The sequence below is a fragment of the Kickxella alabastrina genome, assembly GCF_025024165.1.
Source record: "Kickxella alabastrina strain RSA 675 chromosome Unknown BX661scaffold_10, whole genome shotgun sequence".
Classification (NCBI taxonomy): domain Eukaryota; kingdom Fungi; phylum Kickxellomycota; class Kickxellomycetes; order Kickxellales; family Kickxellaceae; genus Kickxella; species Kickxella alabastrina.
This window is the reverse complement of record NW_026251481.1, coordinates 23,244-39,722: the sequence shown is the minus strand read 5'-3', so window position 1 is coordinate 39,722 and position 16,479 is coordinate 23,244. Positions and strand designations below refer to the sequence as shown.

At 49.5% G+C, this 16,479-nt stretch overlaps 7 protein-coding genes across 7 annotated transcripts; 4 read left to right on the top strand and 3 right to left on the bottom strand.

The window, feature by feature from the left end:
* Positions 1–273: 273 nt before the first annotated feature.
* On the top strand, positions 274–1,581 carry BX661DRAFT_143106 (mitochondria import inner membrane translocase TIM44 subunit; the record flags this gene model as incomplete). The annotated part of the gene is made up of 1 exon (XM_051532984.1): positions 274–1,581. The coding sequence occupies one exon, from the start codon at positions 274–276 to the stop codon at positions 1,579–1,581; it is 1,308 nt and encodes a 435-aa protein (XP_051391804.1).
* Positions 1,582–1,760: 179 nt separating this feature from the next.
* Positions 1,761–2,060, bottom strand: BX661DRAFT_142775 (uncharacterized protein; the record flags this gene model as incomplete). The annotated part of the gene is made up of 1 exon (XM_051532966.1): positions 1,761–2,060. One exon carries the CDS (start codon positions 2,058–2,060, stop codon positions 1,761–1,763), a length of 300 nt encoding a protein of 99 aa, XP_051391803.1.
* Positions 2,061–2,591: 531 nt separating this feature from the next.
* BX661DRAFT_181793 (P-loop containing nucleoside triphosphate hydrolase protein) lies at positions 2,592–5,141 on the top strand. The gene has a single exon (XM_051535800.1). It carries the CDS (start codon positions 2,781–2,783, stop codon positions 4,923–4,925), a length of 2,145 nt encoding a protein of 714 aa, XP_051391802.1. The 5' UTR covers positions 2,592–2,780; the 3' UTR covers positions 4,926–5,141.
* Positions 5,142–7,782: 2,641 nt separating this feature from the next.
* BX661DRAFT_181789 (GPR1/FUN34/yaaH family-domain-containing protein) lies at positions 7,783–8,936 on the top strand. Its single transcript, XM_051535799.1, has one exon. It carries the CDS (start codon positions 8,072–8,074, stop codon positions 8,717–8,719), a length of 648 nt encoding a protein of 215 aa, XP_051391801.1. The 5' UTR covers positions 7,783–8,071; the 3' UTR covers positions 8,720–8,936.
* Positions 8,937–9,858: 922 nt separating this feature from the next.
* Positions 9,859–10,447, top strand: BX661DRAFT_181787 (metalloprotease C21orf57). The gene has a single exon (XM_051535798.1). The coding sequence runs from the start codon at positions 9,916–9,918 to the stop codon at positions 10,423–10,425; it is 510 nt and encodes a 169-aa protein (XP_051391800.1). The 5' UTR covers positions 9,859–9,915; the 3' UTR covers positions 10,426–10,447.
* BX661DRAFT_181786 (P-loop containing nucleoside triphosphate hydrolase protein) lies at positions 10,437–13,841 on the bottom strand. The gene has a single exon (XM_051535797.1). It carries the CDS (start codon positions 13,720–13,722, stop codon positions 10,519–10,521), a length of 3,204 nt encoding a protein of 1,067 aa, XP_051391799.1. The 5' UTR covers positions 13,723–13,841; the 3' UTR covers positions 10,437–10,518.
* Positions 13,842–13,929: 88 nt separating this feature from the next.
* On the bottom strand, positions 13,930–15,189 carry BX661DRAFT_181785 (putative NAD(P)H-dependent D-xylose reductase xyl1). Its single transcript, XM_051535796.1, has one exon. The coding sequence runs from the start codon at positions 15,053–15,055 to the stop codon at positions 14,093–14,095; it is 963 nt and encodes a 320-aa protein (XP_051391798.1). The 5' UTR covers positions 15,056–15,189; the 3' UTR covers positions 13,930–14,092.
* Between the last annotated feature and the right edge of the window lie 1,290 nt (positions 15,190–16,479).

Sequence of the window (16,479 nt, the reverse complement as noted above, 5' to 3'; positions counted from 1 at the left end):
GATTCGGGCTCAGTATTGAATGTGTTTCACTGATCTTTTTTTATCACTGGAGTCCAGCTTTCGTTCCGTGACAAACTTCACCTTTGTATCTTTTTTTAATCCGTATCTGCAAGTATTTGCCAACAACCCTTCCCTCCCTCTCCAAATTAGATCTCTTCAACTCATTTTGTACCTTGACAGCATTATTTATTCTTCTTTCTTTTACTTTATCCAAGAATAATAACACACAGACAAACACACATTTCAACCTCGTTTAAATAAAAATAAAAGATGATGACCAAGGCGCTTTTCCGGCTGCGCACAGCCAGCCCCGCTCTGTTCATTGCTCGCTCCACCGGCAACTACAGCGCTGCCGGCCTGCACACGTCGGCCAGGCAGCAGAACGGCGGACACATCAGCCCACTTAAGGCATTCGCCGACTCAGTCCGGCGGCAGGTGAAGGAGAACGAGGAGCTGCAGGAGAACATGAAGCTGCTCGAGGATCGCGGCACAAAGATCTCGGACTCTGCAGCCATGAAGAAGACAAAGGAAGCAGCGTCTGCCGGCTCAGAGGTGCTCAAGAAGACCGCGAACGTTGTGGGCAGCGCCGTTGGCGAGGGATTCAAGGTGGTTGCTGAGAACCCAGTGACCAAGGCCACCGGCGAAGCGGTGAAGACCACGGCCAAGGCTGTGGGCTCAGCAGCATCGGCCGCCACGGCCCCGATCCGCAACACGGAGGCGTACAAGGCCGTGGAAAAGAATGTGAAGAGCTACGTTGACGAGGCGTCGCTGCAGTACGGAGGGTACCGGGATAAGGAGCAGCGGGCGCGGTCGCGCATCATGAGCCGCACAAGCAAGGCGCGGTCCTTTGCCGAGTACCAGCGCACACGCGCTATTCGCGCCGACGAGAATGCTGGCGAAGGCGTTGTGCTGCACAAGGACTCCAAGTGGAAGGAGAGCTGGGATGCATTCAAGCAGACCAACTCGGTCATGCAGGGGATCTTCCAGGCGCGCAAAAACTACAACGAGAGCGAGAACCCCGTTATTGAGAGCACGCGTGCCGTGACCGACCGCGTGCGCAGCGCCTTTGGCTTTTTCTTCAATGAGACCGAGTCCGCTGCTGCGTTGCGCCAGATCCGCGACACCATTGATCCTGGCTTTAACCTGGAGGCCTTTATTCGCGAGTGCCGCGAGTTTATCATCCCCGAGATCCTCGACGCGTACCTGCACAGCGATGCCGCAACGCTCAAGGTGTGGTGCTCTGAGGCGTCGTACAATGTGCTGACGGCCATCTTTACTGCGCAGATCCAGCAGGGCGTTGTCAGCGACTGCAAGATCTTGGACATGCGCCATGTTGAGTTCCACTCGGCGCGCGTGCTTGAGAACGACGTGCCTGTTATTGTTGTCACCTTCCAGACGCAGGAGAACAACGTGTTCCGCAACAAGAAGACCGGTGAGATCGTCATGGGCTCGGAGGACGTCATTGAGGCCTGCCACTACGTTTCGATATTCACCAAGGTGCCCGAGAATGCTGACGACCCCGTCACCAACGGCTGGAAGATGATCGATCTGGCCAAGCAGTCGTCGCGGGCAACCTGGTAATAGATAACCTCTCCTTTCTTCATAACCCCCAAAATGCTACAATCTCTTCCCATGCCTCTCTCTGTCTGTCCACTCGGGACAGCTTTTGCAAACACACCTTTTTCGTTATTTTTGTATGTGTATTTGCTGAAAACTCGAAAAAAAACAATTACAGTATCTTCGCCTCCTTTTTTCTTTCTTTACCACGACGCCTTGTCGACGCCCGGCAGCTCTCCGTTCAGCGCGTGCATGCGGAACTGGAAGCGGCACATCTTCCACTCGTTGAACACACCGCGACCACGTCCAGTAATGATGCAGCGGTTCTTGACTGCCGACGGGCTGGCCTCGCGCGGTGTGCGGTTGAGTGCCAACTGTGCCTGCATGCGAACCTGTGGCTCCAGCGTGGTGTTGCGCGAAAGATACCGCCATATTGTCCGCTCCAACTCCTTGTTCACAACGGCTCTACGCGCCTGGATATCACGAAGCACTCTGGAACGCATTTTTATGGAGAATTTATATGAATTTGAATTTGAATTTAAGGAAGAAAAAAAATTGAATTTCGAGAAAAAGCGCGGTGTAGGCAAAAATAGCTTTGTGCCCGCCCAAATGCTGACTCTAATTTCTTTTAAAGTTGTTATCGCAAGAGCCTTGTTTTTTTTGTTGTTGTTGATCGGCTCGAGCCGATTGTGCTTTTTATTTTATTTTTATTATGAGCCGGTTTTGGGTCTGGAGGAATATTCCCTCGTTTTGCGCAGACCAAATGTAAATAATTTCTAGGAATTGGGGATTTCCACTTTGTTGTGCAAACGAGGCTTTTTTCTTTTCTTGCGAACGGTGCGAATCGTTTAGCCATCTCGTCATCATATTCTGTAAGCAAGCCGTGAACACCGCGTGCTCTGCGCTACTCCGCTTGATAAAGGTCGATATCGAAAGGGAAATATGCCCACTGCTCAATGCTCAATGACAAGCACCAAAAATAAAAAAGTATAACCTTCAAGCCGTCTTTGGTGGTTTTTGTACTCCCCCACTTCCCCCGCACTCTTTTTTCCCCCTCCCAAATACACAAGCCAACAAGAGGCACTTTATCTCCGTTATCCTGTTTTGATTTTTTTATTTTTAGCTTTTATTGCCGCCACATTGTTATTCTTCTTCAGCTTTTTTAAACCGTACCATTATCCGGGGAGGGGGGAAAAAAAGAAAGAAAAAAATAGAGCCATATAATGTTAGCCTTGGGGCTTTGCGCGCGCAAGCCAGCTGCGTCGCTGCTAGGACGTCGCATGCAGTCGGCCTCATCGGTCGCCGCCGTTGGCCGCAGTATACTCGGCCAATGCCACCAGCCCCGGCGGCTAGACAAACAGCGGACGAAATCAGCAGCTATTCGGCAGCTCCTTTCCGTACAGCAAACGCCCGGACGCCGGCTGTATAGCAGTACCAGAGATGACAAGGCCAAGCCTACGCTCCTCACGCATTCCGCTGGGGCACCTCCCAAGCCCGCCAACACTGCACAAAGGCAGGTATCGGCCACACCACCGGCAGCAAAGCCGGCCAAACCCAAGGGCGCGATGAGCAAGGCCGGGATGATAATTATCCTGAGCATGTTCAAGTACGTGTGGCCCAAGGGTGACTGGGCGACCAAATCGCGTATAATCGCCGCCCTGTCGCTGATGGTCGCCAGCAAGCTGCTCACCGTGCAGGTGCCGATCCTGTTCAAGGACATCGTTGATACTCTTAATGTTGACCTGGCGGCCACCAGCGGCACCCTGTCTACGGTGGCCACAGCTATGCTTATCGGCTATGGTGCGGCGCGTCTGGGATCCACCCTGTTCCAAGAGCTGCGCAACGCGATATTCGCCAATGTGCAGCAGAGCGCGATTCGCAACCTGGCCCTCAGCGTGTTCAAGCACTTACTCAACTTGGATATCCGCTTCCATCTTTCGCGCGAGACTGGCGGCCTGACCAGGGCCATTGACAGGGGCACTAAGGGGATCAGCTTTATCCTGTCCTCGCTGGTCATGCACCTTGTGCCGACGTTTTTGGAAATTGGTATTGTGTCAGGAATCCTGGCGTACAAGTTTGGCCCGCAATATGCGGTTGTCACGCTGGTGACCATGTCCGTCTATATCGCCTTTACGCTGGCGGTCACTCAGTGGCGCACAAAGTTCCGCCGCGAGATGAATGTGGCGGACAACAGGGCGGCTACGGTTGCTGTTGACTCGCTCATTAATTATGAGTCGGTCAAGTACTTTAATGCCGAAAGCTTCCAGGCGCAGCAGTACGATGCCGCGCTGGCAAAGTATCAGAAGGCAGCGCTCAAGACCGCCGACAGCCTGGCTCTGCTTAATGCTGGCCAGAACGCCATTTTCAGCACGTCCCTGGCCCTGATGATGTACATGGCGGCCCAGGGCGTAGCCAGCGGCACGATGAGCATCGGTGATATTGTTATGGTTAATGGGCTGGTCTTCCAACTATCTCTGCCGTTAAATTTCTTGGGCAGCGTGTATCGCGAGATGAACCAGGCAGTTATTGATATGGAAACGCTGTTTGGGCTCGAGAGGATCACGCCCGATGTTACTGACAAGCCCGACGCGCATCCACTGCTGCTCAAGGGCGGCGCCATTCGGTTCAACAACGTGAGCTTTGGATACACGCCTGAGAGGGCGATCTTGCACAACATGAACTTTGAGATCCCGCCTGGGTCGCGCGTGGCCTTTGTCGGTCCCAGCGGGTGTGGCAAATCGACCATCCTGCGGCTAATCTTCAGGTTCTACGACCCCCTGTGTGGAAGCATCGAGATTGACGGGCAGGCATTGGACCACCTGCAGTTGGAGTCCCTGCGCCGGGCAATCGGTGTGGTGCCGCAGGACATGCCCCTGTTCAATGCGTCTATTTACCAGAACATCCTCTACGGCCGCACGACTGCCAGCCAGGCGGAGGTGCACGAGGCTGCCATTCGCGCCAATATCCACTCGACCATTTCCTCGTGGCCACAGAAATATGACACGCAAGTTGGTGAGCGCGGATTGATGATTTCAGGTGGTGAGAAGCAGCGCATAGCCCTTGCGCGGGCCATCCTTAAGCGCCCGCCTATCTTGTTCTTTGACGAGGGCACATCTGCGCTGGACGTGTCGACGGAGCAGTCGATCTTGAGCAATATTCGTGAGGTTTTGGACGAGCAGCATAGTACGGCTATATTCATTGCCCATCGCTTGCGGACTATCATGGATGTGGATGTAATTTTCGTGCTGAAGGACGGTCGGGTTGTTGAGCAGGGAAACCACATGGAGCTATTCAAGATGGGCGGCACCTACCGGGACATGTGGAATATGCAAGAGTCACAAGGTCACAAAAAGGAGAAAGAGAACTAAATAAAAAAGTTTATTATTTTATTTAGTTATTTTAGATTACTTTAGATTATTTACAACGTGTAGAGTATTTTTTACGCCTGCTGGCAGCAATGAAAAAAAGAAGAAACAAACGGACATAAACAGAGTATTTAGTTTAGAAAGTACAAATTGACACGAGAGGTCGATTTTGCGATTTTCATATAATTGTCGCTCTCGTGCGCGGAAATGCGCAATTACAAGCAGATATGAACACCGCAAAATAAAAAGGGCGCGCGATCATTGAAACCCTTGAGTTGGAATTCCGCAATAACGCAATTGTGATCAAGCATTCTAATGTCCAGGCTACTCCCATTTAGAGTTAAATAAAGGCTTCCCTGAAGCAATGAAGATCCGGCAAATGAACCCTGTGCGTCCATATTCCAGGGCTCTGGAACTTGCTGGGTTTGGGAATGTTTTATTTTGGATATTAAATAATTTGATAGTTTTTGTATTAAAACTCAGTAGTAACTTTTTAAATAGTACGTGATATTCTGAATATTGCTAGTAATTGTCAGAATTTTGATTATTTTGCTTGTGTGCATTGATTGATCACTGTGGATTTATGCATTTGATCAAGCCGATGGTTATTTGGAGGGTCAGCTTTTTTTGCGAGTCTTTGTGTAACAATCTATCCCCGAGTCGAAATTCCCTTGTGGCGAGCATTTATTTGGTCGCCCTATCTTTTTCCTTTTTTGCTTGGAGGCGCAATACTCTCTTATCTCGGTGCAAAATTTACGAATCTAATCTTCTCTTCCCATACAACACACATGCCACACAAAAAATGAACAGTATCATCCACCGTGCGAACATGTCAGTTGCAGCAACAACAGAAAAAAGATTATGCACATATTACGAGAAATCATTATTCGATTATTGATTTTTTACAATGTGTATTTTTTAATTAGACCAAGATAAGAAAAACATGCCACTGTATTTCTGGTTCCTTGGACGTGGGTAGCGGAATTGAGTGGCACGCGCTCACAAGCAGCCAACAAACTGTTTACATCAAATTGGCGCAATGGTCACAAAAGCAATTGTGCAGCTGGACAAGTGTAAAAAAGATAACAGGAAGCGTAAATCGCTAGGTTGACACACAAAGGCTGCTGTTGTGTATGTGAGCAACACTATTAGCCAAAAATATAGACAGACAAGACAAAAAAGTCACATTCTTGTTTATTTTTCTGTTGGATTATCTCTCGCTCAACAGTTGGCTGCATCTCCAATCTCCACATTTGCACACACGCACAGTCAAAACCAACCTGTTGGATTGCTTGCCACGATGCTCATGAGGTTATAGATTTATGCAACTCCATGCCTTTACATCCTCGATGCACAGAACAGTCAAAATAACAAAACAAAACAAGTATCATTTTGCTATTGTTGAGTTTTGGTAGAACATGCTGTGCAGGATCTTTTCTCCAGCTGCATGTTAATCACTAAACATAAAATAAACAAGTTTTTTATCGGAATTTTTAAAAGACAAATGTGGATCGGACATTAGAGCAAAAGAATAAGCAGCTTTGGCCGACACAAAATAAATGTCACAAGGACGAGAGAATAAATGAACTAGTCATGTGGCTACAAAATCTTTGACCACTAATGATGAGCAGGCAGGAAAGCAACAGCAGTCACACTATTTGTGTTAATATTGCAGCATTGCTTTTGTAATGATGGTTTTTTTATCCAGAAATTGAATTCATAGCATACCAATGTCCAAGAGTCGTAAAATTGCAAGACTAAAAAAACATTTTTATTTGTTAATCTGTTTGTGTTTTCTGCAATGAAAACTCATTGGCAGAAATGATTTTCCAAATAAGAAATTATTAGAACGTGCAATGTGCGCGTTCCTCGTTTTGTATTGCAGCTCTTGGCTTAACACATTTAGTTGAGAATGACAGAAAAACAATAAATGCTTCTAATAAAAAACACATTATCATTTTCCTGGGCTTCAATAGGCGAGATCCCAAAATATTAAGTTGTGCCAGTGGTGTTGCGACTGCCATTTGCATTATTAACCTGTATAAAATTTTATAATATAAAAAATGGGAATGTTAAATATTTTAGTCAAAATATTAATATGCGCCCCCCCTCATGAGGCCAATGCGCTTGCTTAACACAGGCACACAAAAATAAAAGGCGGGGAATGTAATGATGGTTTTATTTTCTTATGCATTTGGTGGTTTATTTTTCTTTTGGCGATTGTCCGCCTTCTTTTCCTTTATTTTGATCACCTGGCGCTGTAACTCAACATAAGTTCTGTATGGTTCTGTTTTCACAAGTATAAAAGGAAATATTCGTTTTTATTTTTCCACTAGCCGCCCGAAACAACACCGAGAAAGAGCGGAACCATCGGCGCTTGGTAAAGCCGGATTGAGACTGCATCAATAGCGGCCAGGCATATTATTAAAAATAAAAATTACACGAGCCAATAGGTCGATCCAGCCTTACAAATAGCTTGCATTTTTTTTGTTGACCTGGGGAGGTGATTGACGGGTGGTACAAAACACTTTTATCCCCGTGACTCTGTGAGAAGACTGATGCTATAGCGTGGCCAGAGTGGAAAGAAAATAGAACAGTCATGGTTAAGTTAGGAAGGAAGGATTTACACATTAGTGATTGCCACGCTATTGAATACGCGCGCACTGCTTTTGTCTCTCCTCCCTGGCATCCCTCCCACTCTGCTCTGAAGACCTAAAATTGATAGGGCTGTGAAAGTCCAGATTATCATGGAAAAAAATTCAGTACTCATCAAATTTTGAGCACCAAGCGGCAAAAAAACAGGAAATTTATTTTGGCGCCAGATGATGATGAGATGACAAGAAAAAAAGCAATAACGGGCACTTTCTCACACTGTAGGCAAAAAACGCCTGTACCTCTCTCTGCGTTGTTGGCAGGAAAAAGTTCCCAGTTTATAAAAAGCCTGCCCCGCGCCTACCTCAATTTTCAAAAAGTAAATAGTTTGTTTATCCATTCTCTGTCCTACATTCAGAAACATACCACGTTTGCCAGTTGATAACATTGCTGTCAATTTGTGCCGCCATCCTATTTCTTTCGCTACTCAACCTATCGAGCAATTTGCCTCTTCTTTAGTCAAGACCCTATAATAATTACTATTTTTTAGTTACTCAATGACTCAATTCCGCAAGTTTGCCAATCCCGGTCCCCTGGGTCTGTCTGCTTTTGCGCTGACGACCTTTGTCCTGTCCCTGCACAACGCCGATATTGGCCAAAAGGCCGGTGCACCTACAAGCGTCATCATCGGTCTGGCGTTCTTCTACGGCGGCCTGTCCCAGTTCATGGCTGGAATGTGGGAGTTTGCCAGCGACAACACATTCGGTGCCACCGCGTTCACATCCTTTGGCGGCTTCTGGATGTCCTACGGCGTGATCATCACACCCTTTTTCGGCGTCAGCAGCGCTCTTAATGCTGCTGGACCTGACGTCAAGGCCAATGCGCTTGGAATATTCCTGCTTGGCTGGGTGATCATGACATTCATCTTGTTCCTGGCCACTCTGCGCACTAACCTCGGACTCTGCGTTCTCTTCGCCATGGTCGACGTCACATTATTGCTCCTGTGCATTGGTGACTGGACTATGAACCACCAAGTCAGCAAGGCCGGCGGCTACTTTGGCCTGCTCACATCTCTTATTGCCTGGTACATTGCCGCTTCGGACCTGATCGGCCACCACAACAGCTTCTTCATCCTGCCCAACCCCTCGCTGGCACCTCGCCCCATCGTCACCACCATTGAGGATGCCAAGCTTGATGATTACTAGACGCTCTCTATAAGCTACGCGCTTTTTTCATCTTGCTTACTGTCTTACTTTCTGCCCGCTATTGTATAACCAACCCTCAGTCTCTGGTGCCACTTTTTATTTGCTTCTTGTATTTTAATTTTTTATTTATAAAAAACGGCTTTTTCATGATTTTTAAAATTTTAAATTTTTCAAACAATATTTGCCGTAATGAAAATTCAATGATGCAAAATGCAAGCCATCTTTTTGAATAAATGTAACTGAAACATGTGTCAAATATCGCACTACTGCGATGCTAGCAATAGTTTCGATACATATGATGTCATTGCGAAAATCTGGTTTCATGCAAAGCGTATTGATCATTCTCACGGTGTAACCCAGAGATGCATGTAGATTTACCAAATATTTGGGTTTTATTTTTGTTAATGTTTTTATATTCGATTTTGCAGATTTTTAAAGATTTGCCAACCAACTTGAGAATGGCATTGTTATAATAAGAGGGGGGTGTAGAGTACTACAATGTAGTGGAAAGGTGGGGAAAGGTTTCTATTACTAATGGGAATCAATATGTCTCGTCTTTATTGTGCACTTCACCGATTGTGTACTCCGTTGGTGAGAGCTGGTTATTCTGCGAGCAGACCGGTATCTTGGCATGTCAATGTCGTGGTCTTCGTGCATGCGCGCTCGTGTGTGTACGTTGTGGAATGGGAGGCATATCAGGGTGACATTATTATATCCCCTGATTTGATCTTACATGGTACCATCTATGCCCTGTCAATCGGTATGTTGATGAAAGCTCGTTTCACGATTCTCAACCTCAACATCTACTTTCATATCATCAGACTGCTAACAGCATCGGCTGTTTTTATATTTTTTCGTTGTCCAAAAATGAATAAAACAGGAAAGTGTAATGTTGAGTACTCAACATTGCCCGATTAGTATTGAAAATATCTTTTGGCATTTGATTCTTCTGCGCGTTGGAAAATAAAATAATACTTTATCCAAATTTAAAATCGAGTAGATAGATCTATTAAGCGTGATTTATCCGAATTTAGACACATTGTAAACATATAGTGATCCCAAAATAAAACATTTTGAGCAATATTTACAAACCAAATTTGCTTACCGAAAAGCAAAGTGTAACATTAACTTTTCACCACCACCTTGTTCTCTTCATTCACATATTTCTCCATTCACAAAAAAAATTACCCCCGCGAATGGTGCTTTTACTCAACAACCAGCGGGCGGTCTGGCTACCATTGCGGTGCATCAAACGACAAATAGAAATGCTTCTTGACTGCAGCGGCTACACAAACTGGGACGTCGGTGTTCATTTCATCGACAACCATCGAATGCAAGAGATCAATAGCCAATATCGACACAAAAACAGGCCCACAGACATATTGTCTTTCCCGTTCCACCAAGTGCAAGGACTAGAGCCCGAGAGTGCTCTTCCTAAAGCAGAGCAAAGAGATGGGTTGGGTGCTGATGACGAACGAAACTTGGGCGACATGTTCTTGTCATTGCCATATATTTTGGACGACTGTAAGTCTCACAACGAGAAGCTGACCGATCGTTTGCCGGTGCTGTTTACGCATGGTATTTGCCACTTGCTAGGGTATGATCATGAGCTGGATACTGATTATCGATTGATGGCTGAAAAGGAGCGCCATATATTGAATATGTTCAATCAACTAGTTGAAAAGGAGCGCCGCTTGCCGTTCTAGCCTTGTAATAGAAAAGAGTAACAAATTTATACAGTATATAAAGCAAGTGAAAAATGAATAACTAGAAGAATGTTTGTGGACGAATGATGAGAATCAACGCCAGACAGGCCTCTTTCCAGCATTCAAGGCATTGGCAGCAGCATTGGCAGCGGCGGCGGCGCGCGGCTGCAGATGTAGACGTAGGCCCGCAGGAACAGGGACAGCAGACGCGCCGGCGGATGCAAGCGACTTGAAAGTCAGTTCGCGAATACTCCCTGTGGCCTGCTTGGTGGGCGTTGCAGTTGCTCTGGCAGTAGGGTTGGCCATATTGCGCGCATGACGGGACTTTTTGCGGCTGCTTCCTAAACGAACAGGACCAGGCCCGTGCGCATCACCCGCGGCCGACGCGCTGGCTTTATTAGTCACAGACCCCTTTAAGATACCCTTGATCGGGCGGGCAGCAGCAGGCAGCGGCTCATGGTGGGGGCTGGTCTCAGCGCTAGCCCATGAAGTCGCTGTGTTTGTTGGCGACGAGTTGGTCCCATTGCTCATTGTCGGCGACGGAAGTGACACGGAAGAGCCATCATCGTTGGAGAATCTGGAGGCCATGCGAGGTACTGGGCTGGTGATGGCAATGTTGCTGCGCAGCGCAGCGGCTATTGTGTCGGCATTGCCGCTGCTATTCCGCCGCCGACTGACCGCTGCACGACGAGACTGCAGGCGCACTGCGCCACGTGTTGCGACTGTAGTTGTGGATGTTGCTGTGCCGTTTGATCCGGACGAACCATTGTTGGCGGGAGCAGCCAGTTTCCCCGATTGTGCTGCTGGGCGCTGGCGAGCAGAGTCGACCGATAAATTATTAAAGCGCACGGCGGTCCGGCCCATCACGGTCTGATTCCGCTTGACAGGCGAAATCCGAACATGGCGCCCGGGTGCAATTGTTGCCCCCGCGTTTGCAGATAGCGCCGGCGCACCCATCACCATGGTCACTCGCCTGGCGCGCGTAGTGCCGGCGACAGCCGCAGAAATGGCTGCCGTGTTGGGATTGCGACTGTTCGCGCGCTGTTGGTTATCTGTGGAGGTCGGCGAGCGATTCTTTGCAGCAGCATTGCTGCCGCCCTTGACTGCGCGTGGAACATATGGCGAGGGCGGGGTCACTGTCGACCCGTTGACCTGCAGCTTGGAGGGGCCACCGGCCTCCTGCACGCGCTTCATCGAGTTCTTGACAGAATGGGTCACTTCGCCGTAAGCAGAAATGGCTTGCATATACACCAAATCGATAGACCGCTCAGCATTGCTGGACTCGCCACCCAGTCGGCGCACATCGTGCATAGCGCGCTTGAGGTTGTAGATGCATGCGGCCGTCAGGCGGAGCAACAAGGTGTTTTGCGAGGCCAGGCTATCGGCGACGTGCTCAGCCAACTCGACCTGGCGGCGCAAACCATTGCGCTCGGCCCAGAGATCCAGCACGCGGTGCTCCTGGTCAACGTGGTATCGCTGCTCGGCCGTGAGCTGAACCGAGGGTGGCAGCTGCGCAGCACGATCGGCCATATATACATTGCGTTCGATTAGCTGTTCAGAGTGCTCAGCATGTCGGCTGATAGTCTTGCGCTCGCGAGTGAGCTCGCGCAAGAGATCGTCGACCTGCTGCCGGAGATTCACCGACTGGCTGTTCAGCCGCTGGTCGTTCTCGCCGTCGATGTCCATCGACTCCTGGCTGCCCAGATGCTGGTGCTCCTGAAATAGCATCTCAAACTGCTCACGCCAGCCCTTGAGCGCATCAATGTGGTAGTCGTACCATTGCCCGATGGAGCACGCCGACGCATGCTCCCACTTGGCCTCGCGGATGGGCGCATAGGCGTTGGCCATCTTGTTGCGCATGTCCTGCACGACCTGTACGGCCTGCGTCTGCTTGCGCAGTTCGGCCATGGCCTGGGCTGCCTGGGCACTAGTGGCTCCGCGGCTGGACGTCGCAGCGCTGCTGGAATTCGAGGACCGGTTTTTGAGCAGCCCGATCTCGCGCTGCAAACGCTTAATCTCCTCGCTCTGGTCGCGGATCTTGCCCTGGTATTGCGCCAAGTGCATCTGCGTCGACTTTGTGTTCTTGGCCACCGTCGTTTTGATGTTTTTCGCGCGGTTGGCGTACTTGAGCGTGTTATGTGTCTCCTCGTAGTACGTCGAGGTTGGGGACACGCACGTGATCATGACAGTACGGCAGTTCCCGCCCAGCGAAAACTTCAACAGTCGCGTGAGCTTGGAGTCGCGGTAAGGGATGTGCCGCTTGGTCTTTTGGTCGCACAGGGCGTTGATGCAGTTGGCCAGCGCCAACAGCGAGCGGTTGATGTTGGCTCCCTCGCGCATTCTTGCGCCATTGTTGCGGGCCACCGTTGCTCTCTCGCTGCCGGCCAGGTCGATTATACTGAGGGTCGCCGAGGTCACGTCTGTCTGCAAGCCGCCGTCTTTGGGCTTTTGCCGCACGTTCACTTGCATCACAGCGTGGCTGCGAGAGGATACGGCGTTGGCCTCGGTCGGGCTCATTGTGCGATTCGCGTTTCCCCGCATCATCAGCTCCATGACCTCGTCGACAGTGTTCGGCACGTGCTCGCTTAAACCCGACACTGTGACGCCATGGTCCGCGTCCTCGCGCAGCGCCAGTGGCGGCGCATTGGCCGTATCTGCGCCCAACAAGTCGCGGATGGTTTCGTTGTACACCTCAAGGTAGGACAGCGTTATCTCAACAATCTTCTCGTCCTCGGCTGCCGTCAGTCTCTCAAACAGCTCCTGCATGGTCAGGAATATGACTCCAGGGTCCTCGAGACACCCACTGATAGTGTATGTCTTGCCGCATCCTGTGGCGCCGTAAGCGAACACCGTCGCATTATACCCATTCATCACCGAGTCGAGCAGCCCACGCGTGGTGCCCTCGTAAACATCGCGCTGCGTGCTGTCTTCGTTATATACCCTGTCAAAAACAAATCGAATGTCCTTATGTCTTTTGTTGCTGGCTCCAACCGTTGCTCGCCGGCTGTTGTCGTCCTCGTCTGGCGGGTCAAAAACCAGGATGTGGTCGTCGATTGTGTGGACCACTTTGCGGATAGTTTGCGATCCAGGCTGGTGTTGCTGGTCCTGTGTGTCGTCGTAGTTCATAAAGTTGCGCGCTGTTGGTCCGAATTGTGAGCTAGTTGGTCGCGCCAGGTGTGTCTTTTCTTTGTTGTTGAACGGCCGCACGCGCACTGCCACGAGGATTGCAGCCTCGGAGGACGCATTGCTTGTGGAGCGGGCGATAGCTCCAGCGGGACGCACAGGGCCTGTGAGCATTGCTTGGTTGTGTATAAATTTATGCTTTTTTTGCTCTTTGAATTAATGTAAATAGAAATTATGAAATTATCGACTCTGTCCAAAATAAATAAATATTAATTAAATAAATAATACAAACGAATATGCAGCAAAAGTATTATCATCTTTTTTACTGTTATCCAGCCCACCTTTTCTTTCTTTGTTTTTTTTTCTGCAAGCTAATTCTTTTGTTGTGGTTAAAATTGTCGGTTCAAGCCTATTTAGTTTCTTTTTTTCTCATTCGCCAATCGTCCCTTGTGATTGATTACCAGATCGATTGATCAGCATTCTATACTATTATTTATAACTGTGTATAAACATTGTGTATCTATTTCATAAAATGCAGAATTTCTTAGCTAGCCCAAATTGCACGCTTGGCATATACAGCTGGATCGTTAAACTTCAAGTTCTTATCAAGCTTCCCAATCTCTCTCATATCTGCATCCTCGAGCTCAAACGAGAACAAGTCGAGGTTCTCTTTCAGTCTCTTCGGGTTTGATGATTTGGGAATGACAGCGCATCCCCGCTGCACCGCCCACCTCAAGAGCACCTGCGCGGGCGACTTGCCCAGTCTGTGAGCAATGTCATTGATAACACCGTGTTTCAGCAAATGCACAAGAGATCTGTCCGTAGGCACCATGTTGATCTCATGGTAGCTGGTGTCGCCAAAGGAGGAGTATGCCGTGACCGCTATGCCCTCGGTGTGGGCCAGGTCAACAAGCTGCTTGCGGATAAGGTATGGGTGGACCTCGATTTGGTGGACGGCCGGTCGGATGCGTGCATACGTCAGTAGGTCGTATATCAGGGCGCCGGGCATGTTAGATATGCCAATGCTTTTGACCAGGCCGTCATCAGCCAGAGCCTCCATGCCCTCCCAAGTGTCCCTGAAAGGTACGTTGGCCGGGATGACAGGGCCTCCAGGCTGATGGGACCACTCTGGCGGGTAGCGCTCCTCGAAGGGCACAAACTTGAGGGCAATGGGGAAGTGCACCAAGTAGAGGTCGAGGTACTCCAACTGAAGGTCGCCGAGGGTTTTCTGGAGGGCCGGCTTGACATGTTCCTTCGCATGGTAGGTGCACCACAGCTTGCTGGTGATGAAGAGGTCTTCGCGAGTGACGAGGCCTTCGGAGATGGCGCGGCGGATTCCTTGGCCCGTTTCTTTTTCGTTGGCGTAATCGCAGGCGCCATCCAAGAGGCGGTATCCCTGCTTGATGGCCTCGTAAACTTGGTCGGCACAAACGGATTTCGGGATTTTCCAGAGCCCCATGCCGACGGTGGGCATCTTATGGCCCGAGTTGAGAGCGATATGCGACATGGCGATAACTAAAATAAAAACAGAAAATTCGAGATTTTGGTGCAAGATAAATGAAACAGAATGATGCAGAGAGAGAAGGAGAGAGAAGGAGAGAGAGAAACGGAGCAAGTGTTATCTAATAAAAAGTAATGGGCTCAGTTTTATACTTTTATTATTTTCTGAGACTAGGCAGTGGTTCCAGACCATTTTGGTTAGTGACGGAATTTGACACAAAGTGCGCAGGTTGTAATTGGAAACACGGTTGATCGTGCGCGCTAATTGATTTGGTAAGGATCATCCAAAATACGCGTTTTTTGTGCGTTTGCCGTTTTGATCCGTTTTTTCAAGTGTGCTTATTTTTTATTGCTTCTCGAATTATTTTTATTGTACTTTAATTCCAACACTAATTTAAATACACAACACAGCCTCATTTATTTATATTTTGAAGGAGAAGAAACATGTCTGAGGAATTCACAGAGGAGCACAAGAAATTGTACCAGTATGCGGGCAATTCCAATCTGGTTCTTCCGTCGGACCGCAGCAAGATAAACCGGCGCGGGGACCGTGGCAAAGAGATGGAGTCCCTCTGGGGAAAAATCGACGGCAACCAGATGGGATCCAATGTCCGGCGCGAACAACCGCCAAAGTCTGGCGCCGGTACCAGCACTGGAACCGTCGCTTCCAAAACAACCCATGCCAACAAGCCCAAGAAGCCCAAGAAGAGCATTTTGGGCGGGTACAGAGATATTGTATCGGCGACAGAAGAGGAAGAGGGCGTGTATAAGCCGCGGAGTCGCGAGATGCAGGTGGTCTGGGATATGCTGCTGGCGTGTTGTCGGCGGCATATCGGCGACCAGACGCCCGAGGTTCTGGTGTCCGCCGCCGACGAGGCGCTGGGTGTACTTAAGAACGAGAGCAGTAGGGATCGGGAGAAGCGGGCGGAGGTCGAAAAGCTATTTGGTGCAAAGGTCGACGAGGCAGAATTTTCCAGGTTTATCCAGCTGGCGAGCCAGATCACCGACTATGAGGCAGGCGGCTCGGCGGTAGTCGAAGAGGACGATCAGACGGGCGATATCGACGAATCCGGCATTGCCGTCGAGTTTGGCGATGACAGCGACGAGGGGGCAGAAGATGACGATGATGATGAAGACGAAGAGCACAGCGCGGCGGAGGAGGAGCTGAAGCGAATGGACGTCGACCAGCATTCCCAGGAGGACGAGGATGAGGGCCGCATGGTTCTTGGCGACAATGCCCAGGCCAAGCACAGCGCCGAGGAGCTGGAGGCGCGCAGCATCGACGCGTTCTGGCTGCAGCGGCTGGTCGCGCAACACTATGCAGACCCGGCGGTGGTGCAAGAGAAGACGCGCGAGGCGCAAGCGCTGCTCGAAGACAGCAGCAAGAAGGTCGGCGAGCTGGAGAACGCGCTGGCGGAGGTCTTTGACTAC